Below are 7465 nucleotides of genomic sequence, written 5' to 3' on the forward strand. Positions count from 1 at the left end.
ACCGTAAAATCCTCCTCTCCATCAAGTCAGTCTTTGAAATGGAAGCTCAGACCACAGTTTGCATCCCTTCATTGGTTCAGACATTGATATGAATGACTTCAGAAAAGTGTGCTGGCTCCCACTTTAATTTAATTTAATTCAGTACATTATGGTCATTTATAATGCCCGAGAAAAATCACAGGATATAAACACACTGAAGTGTTAAAACTCTGCTACTATGAGAGCAGTGATATGCAACTTCCTATAAAACATTAGAAAGTATGTTTGAGTATTTCGCTATGATTTCAAGTAACTTCATGCTGTATTCCCTTAAAAGATTATTTAAAACATTCAAATAATATTTGAAAGACGTAATTTTTGTATTAAAAAAGAAAAGTAGCAAATTAATACGTAAAATTGAATTATTTTAGTTCATTTACAATATCACAAGGCTGTATTAATGGAATATATATAATATTGGCTTATGCTTACATTATTCATCTGATCTGTAATAAATCAAAACATTGCTTTTATGCAAAATTATTAATGTAATGAATATAATATACCTTTTCTTTTCACTTTTGTGTTAAAAGACCCAAAGATTTGCATATCTATCAGGCACCATGAAACTATTTAGAAAAAGGCAGAAATCTGTATGATGTGAGTTGTCTTCACATTTAATAGCATATTTCTGAAACATTCAGCAGGTAAAGAAAAAGGAGCCATCACAGCATGACATCTAATAATTTTTTTTCCTTTGGCCATTCCCTTTTCCAGCTGCTTTAAAACACTTGTGATTTTTGAGAAAATGATAACCTTGTGTAATCTGAGCAGGAGGTGCTTTTAGGGATCTGAACATGTATTTGATGCCAGCATCAACAGAGGTCTCTGGGACATATAGATAAGAGTTTTCCAGAGGAATTGCTCAACAACTGCTGTATTCAGGCACAGAGTGAAGAGTTGAATATTAACAGAGACTCTGATTGCTCAGAAGGGTTGGCCCTATCACTGTGAAGCTGGAAATTAGTGCTGCTGCATATATATAAAAGAACAGAGGTGACCTCTCCCTGTCAGAGCTGATGAAAAGAGAAGATCACTGAGCTGCTCAAGCAAGCCAGCACCATGAAACTGCTCCTGCTGTTCCTGCTCTGTGTGTCCTCCGTTCAGTCCCAGGACTCTCTTGACTATGACGAAGAGGTTGTAATATTGATATTAATTAATAATTAGTTATTAATAATTAATTTAATTTAATTGCATGCATGACTTCCTCATCTTATGTGAGTTAGCTAAATTAGAAGTTGTGGGAAAAGATAATCCAGTGCATATTCCTTTTGTGATTGAATTGTTCAAAAAATTAACTTTTTATATGTAACCCCACAATAGCTATTTTCTGAGTTTGGAAATATTTTCTTCCTATTTCTTTTTCTGTAGGGAATGAAGAATGTTGGATGGTAAGATTAGTTATTTAGCTGAATTCATTTAAGGATACTAATTTAGCAATGTTGGCAATGTTGACATATGATGTTACAGACAAGTAGTATTTGGTATAAAGGAGTAGAAGTGTGTAATAAATCACGTCCTGTCTCAAAGACAGTAAAATCTTTTCTGAAGAGTCAGTAGACATTAAAAAACTGAAACTAAACAAGCTACCAATTTATACAGCTTAACACTGGAAATTAAGAGGTAACAATTGCAAAACAGAAGGAAAAGCAATGAGAATCAATATAAAATAATAGTTTAATATATATTTTTATTTAAGTAAAATATTTCAGTGGGAAACACAATTTAGAATTTTGGTGCACTTTTTTATTATTTGAAAATCCCTGTAAAAATTGAATTGGTCAGACTTTCTGAAAATCTGACCACTTGTGTCTGCACATTGACTACTATAACACTAATGTGTTAAATAATTTTCAGCAATTCTGTGTATTGTATGCTGCTTATTTTTGAAACTCCTTGAAGCCTCTGATGCTGGATCCTTTCAAATGTTTGTTATTTGGAGCTAAGTCTCAGTGGGATTGGAAATGGCTGTAGGTTTTGATTCAGTAGCTCAAACAACTATTAATTTGAATGGTTTTGTGTGAAAAAATGCTTAGGGACCAGGCCTGTTTTCCTTGCTCATCCTCCTAGACTTTGCTGTTTCTGCCAGATATGGGGAATTTATGCATCATAGAGCTCTACAAACCTACTCTGAGAAATGTTATTAAATGGTTTTCCTAATTTCACCAGTTAACAGCTGGTATGTGGCTTGAGACCTGATGATGTATTTGTAGCATAATTTTCTGAGACCTTACAAATATTCCTGTAGCCCAGTAAAAAACTGGGACACCGAAAATGTCCTGCTGAATGCACTTCTTAGCCCCACGGATGTCTAATTACTTTTTTTTGTAGCCTACTACTTCAAGTTTCATGGCGCTTAGTAGCTCTGAACTATGTAAGATTTATTCCTTGGTCAAAATTGGCTATTGAAATATTAGTTTACTTTGGTTTGAAGACTTTTTAGTTTATCTATGTCTAGGTATGAAGAGCGTGACTAGTCTTACAAGGGAGGGGATGGCAATGACTTTTACATAATGTCATATAACATTTCCATTATGGCTTTTTCATTCCATTCCCTGGTTTTCCTTGCTGTTTAAAATACTAAAGAGTGCTGAATGGATGCCTTCACCCTGTGCAGCCCGTTTTGCAGTAGCAATCCCAGATTCAGAGAGTTTGTCTCTCCTTGGCTGTGCAGGATGAGAGCCCCGTGGTTGACGTTCGGGGCCACCGACCCCTGGACAAAAGGGTTGAGATGGCGCCGGCGCTCCGGCCTGTGGCACCTCCCATCAGCGGGACCGGGTACCGGCCCCGGCCCCCGAAGCGGGGGAAGACGGAGGAGAAGAAGGAGCGGACCGTCTATCCTGATGCCGGAGGCTGCCAGCGTGCGCTGGACGAGCTGGTGGGTGTCTGGCTGCTGAGGCAGCTGGTGACATGTTGCCCTTTCCTTCTAGTGCACCCGACACGGGAGTTTCCCTTGCCAAATAAAGGACGGCCATTCATTTAAAGCAGTCCAGCTTTTCTTCACTCTGCTTAGGTTTGCTGGGACTGCATTCAGAAGGGTGATGTGTCAGAGTCCATGGGATTAGCGGCGGAGTCAGCCTACTAATGACAAGATGGGGGGATGAGAGTTGAACTGTAAACCAGGAAAGGAAGTATCTCTGGGTTAGCTTGTGCCTTCTGCCTGGTTTTGCATAGGTAACTATTCAGGACAGGAAAAACCTCTGCAGAAGCGCTGGATTCCGTTTCAGACAATCTTAAGGAACCCTAGGGACCAAAGAAACCCCATCCACCCATGTCTTTCTTAAAATTCATTTCAAAATGTAATTCTACTCTACCCTCAGTCACTGCTGCAGCTCTTACTGCATACTGCATATGAGCATGCTTGACACCCAGCACAACCCTTGCTGCCTTGCCATGATCCCTGCTGGAAAATGCAAGCTGTAGCAATGCTGAGAGGCATCTTAGTGACTGAGCACAAGTTTGAATGTGGAGGTTCTCAACAAAAAATGAAGTTTGTTAAAGTTTATCTAGATGCTTAAATACCTGTTCTCTCATTACAAACTCTTTGTTGTGTTCAGAGGTATGGCTGGTCACTGATGGGACTAGAACTTCTTTACTTATATTCACAGCCCTTTTTCCTTCTTTTAAGGGAGTGCTGTGTCCGACTGGATGTGAGCTGCGAACTCTACTGCTAAAACAGGAAAAATCAGTGAAACCAGTTATTAATGATCTAAAAGTTAAAGTGAACTCTCTTTCGGAGAGCTCCTCAACTTTCTTTGAATATGTGACTGTTCTAGAAGATAAATTGGTAAAGAGGCAAAAACAAAGAAAAGGTATGCTACTTCTGTGAACTACTAGTGTAAATGGTATTGAAGTTTTATTGGCATTCCTACAATTACTTTTTAGTAGGACTTCTTAAAAAAATTAAAAATACCATGGACTATCTAGCAAAGCAGGATTCTGTGACCATGACCTTTTAAATCTTAAAAAACATCCTTTGAGAGAGGCGAAGGAATGGATTTCATGCTAAGGCAAGATTCTTATGAGGCCTTTAAATATACATCATTCACGTGTTCCCCTTACCTGTTTTCCTATGTCCATCCAATCCATTTATGACCAACCTCTGGACTGGCACCAAGGCTCTCCAGAAAGAAGGGAATTACTGCTCTTTGGCAGTGTAAAGCACCAGTGATAATCCTATTAGCTAGCAAAGAAACAACAGTACACATGGACCACTTCCCTGAGAGTATCTGCATAGTTTTTGCACACTGTGGAAAAGTAAGCAAAAGAAATGCACTTCCTGACTTCCTTCCTAGTGGCATCTCAAATTGTACTTATAAACTGCTCTTCATCGTTTCCTAACAGGGAAATATGTTGAAAACTAATCTGCTTTTCATCTCTTTGCTCTTCTAGACAATGATGATTTACTTGCTGAGTACAACACAGAAGTGGAATTGCAGTATAGTTATATAAAGGATAATCTGGACAATAACATCCCATCTAGCCTCAGGGTCCTTCGTGCAGTTGTGGATTCTTTACATAAAAAGATACAGAAACTGGAAAATGCCATTGCAACCCAGGTGGACTACTGCCGTTCCCCATGTACTGTTTCCTGTAATATTCCTGTGGTTTCAGGCAAAGGTACTTATTCAACTCTAATGACACCTTTTCTCCAATTTATGTCACTGTGCAAATTGATAGATGCATCTGAAGCCGCACAATTGATTAGGGTATTAGGAAAGATGGAAATCCTAGATGAAAAAAAAAAAAATCTTTTCTGGATTATGCTGGTCAGACCAAAGATCCTCTTACCCAATATCAGTCTTCGTAAGTGACCAGTTGGATTTTAAAGAAATATGTGCTTCAGGGCCTTTGTAAGGTGGAAGTGATACTTTTGTGACTATCATAGCTGTACTCTTGATTTCTTTCAGTCAAGAAAGGTTCTTCTTTCAAAAGCTTGTCTAGTTCAAGAAGTCATTGTAAGGTATACAGTGTTGCATCACTTAGTTTGAAGTTTCAGAAATTCCTCTTTGGAAAAGCTGCATCGGGCAGTATTCTTTCTTCCATGATTCTTTCACTTGATGTATTACAGAAATCAAAATGAAAGTAAAATATTATCTATAGACAATTAAAAATGTTCCCATATAACAGCAAACCAAAAGATAAGAAAACTGTTCAAGTTCACAGATCTTTCAGTACTTGTCTCTGTTTTATTCTTGCAGAATGTGAGGATATCATCAGAAAGGGAGGCGAGACATCCGAAATGTACCTCATCCAGCCAGATCCTTTTGTCAAGCCATACAGAGTGTACTGTGACATGGAAACAGACAATGGAGGTTAGTGTGAAATAACTATGTTGTTATAATATTGATTTACCAATGCTACCAAAAAATAAAATTAGTAATTTGTATTTTATACAAAGAAATATGAAATTTTATCTTTTGTAATTACTTGATAATTAAATCTGATTGACTTGTTCAGAGAAGTCTTGTTGAGGTCATCTGCTGATGCAGAATAGGCTACTTCAATAGTGAAACTGGAAATAAATTGTGTATGTATCTTACTATGACCATCATGGATGGTGCGTAGGTGGGCAGAGAAGGACAGCCTGGCTCATTTCTTATCCTGTCACTTGACAAAAGACCAGGGCTGTCCTTCAAGTTCTGCTTTTTCCACCTTTCCTTATGAAGCAAGGTTCTACTTAAGTGTGAGCAAAAGGGGCAAAGCTGAGCTCAAAAGCAGTGAAAGGACCGGCTGCAAGGAAGCCATATGCTCCTCTGGTCCTGAGGTGAAGTTAAAAGGGCTGTATCTTAGTGTCAGATGCTCCTTTTGTACTGGTAATTTAATCTAAATACTCTTGCTTCTGCAGGCTGGACTCTGATTCAGAACCGCCAGGACGGCAGTGTTAATTTCGGAAGAGTATGGGATCAATATAAAAAAGGATTTGGAAATGTTGCAAAGAGTGGAGGGAAGAACTACTGTGATACACCAGGTAAAGCACCGAGCACAAAATGCAAAGAGCTGTTCTTACTGAAACCATTTTCTTCTATTTTTTGAAGCTCTTAGATATTTTTAAAATTAACTAATCTGCTCCAGCAGACCTATAGGCAAATAATAAAGTTGCCTTGAAGTATATTGCAAAGTCTGTTTCACAGAGCTCTCACTTGTTGCTTCTCAGGTGAATATTGGCTTGGAAATGACAAGATCAGCCAGCTTACCAAAATAGGGCCCACTGAAGTTCTAATTGAAATGGAGGACTGGAATGGTGATAAAGTATCAGCTCATTATGGAGGTTTCACCATACAGAATGAAGGAAACAAGTATCAGCTTTCAGTTAGTAACTACAAAGGCACTGCAGGCAATGCACTGATGGACGGAGCTTCCCAACTGCATGGAGAAAACAGGACAATGACCATTCACAATGGCATGTACTTCAGTACTTATGACAGAGACAATGATGGATGGTATGTAGTTGCACTAGACATTTAAAATAAAAATAGAGCTGGATATATAATATTTCTGTAATTTGCCATTAGTTTTCACAGCATTTTGTAGCATGTCAAGATATGTTATGTCCCTGCAAGTGACCAGCTAAACTTGCTCAGTATATAATAGAGCACTGTATCTCTAACCTGTGCTTAAAACCTGATTACATATTCATGAATAAAGGAATTGTTTCGGTTGGGGAAGACATGCATTTCTCATTGCTTTATATCTTTAAATTTCATTGATATTGTACTTATCATTATGAACTGCAAATAACCACAGTTATCAATCAGTAAACTAAAATGATATTCCCCAAGAAGTGCAATTAAAATTTGATTTTTCTTAGCTGCTTTATCTTCTGAGTGCACTGTGTAGTGCTTGTGATGGTCAATCCTTTATAGAAAGTTCAGAGAGGACTAAAATTGTTTATTATGGTTTGAAAATTTCAGTACACAGGCAGGTATATGTACTCTGTTGATCTGCTATCCTGTATTACAGATGTCACTCTCAATGCCTTTTTATTTTTTTCCCCTCATCAGGTTGACTCAAGATCCAAGGAAACAGTGCTCCAAACAAGATGGTGGTGGATGGTGGTACAACCGCTGCCACTCAGCCAACCCCAATGGCAGATACTACTGGGGAGGGACCTACAGCTGGGACATGGCAAAACACGGGACAGATGATGGTGTTGTATGGATGAACTGGAAAGGGTCGTGGTATTCGATGAAGAAGATGAGCATGAAAATCCGGCCATACTTTCCACATTAACCATTATCAAAATGTACAGAATCAGGAGTTTGCTTTTAGTATTTGTACATGGTTGTCTTTTTAGCATGGTGCTCAGTCTTATTTTTACATATGAGAACCCAGTCTCTATGTACAACCATATTGTGACCTAAAGTGAAAAGCTGTGTCAAATATAAATCTAAATTTGTCCAATGAAAATAACTCACCAGTGTAT

The 7465-nt window shown here is 38.2% G+C and overlaps 1 protein-coding gene across 1 annotated transcript; it reads left to right on the forward strand.

The window, feature by feature from the left end:
- The first annotated feature begins 1101 nt into the window (after positions 1 to 1101).
- On the forward strand, positions 1102 to 7465 carry FGB (fibrinogen beta chain). The gene is made up of 8 exons (XM_066549034.1): positions 1102 to 1176; positions 2714 to 2917; positions 3668 to 3851; positions 4432 to 4659; positions 5241 to 5354; positions 5888 to 6010; positions 6197 to 6482; positions 7044 to 7465. Exons 1-8 carry the CDS (start codon positions 1102 to 1104, stop codon positions 7270 to 7272), a joined length of 1443 nt encoding a protein of 480 aa, XP_066405131.1. The 3' UTR covers positions 7273 to 7465.

The sequence above is a fragment of the Molothrus aeneus genome, chromosome 4 (assembly GCF_037042795.1).
Source record: "Molothrus aeneus isolate 106 chromosome 4, BPBGC_Maene_1.0, whole genome shotgun sequence".
NCBI classification, from domain to species: domain Eukaryota; kingdom Metazoa; phylum Chordata; class Aves; order Passeriformes; family Icteridae; genus Molothrus; species Molothrus aeneus.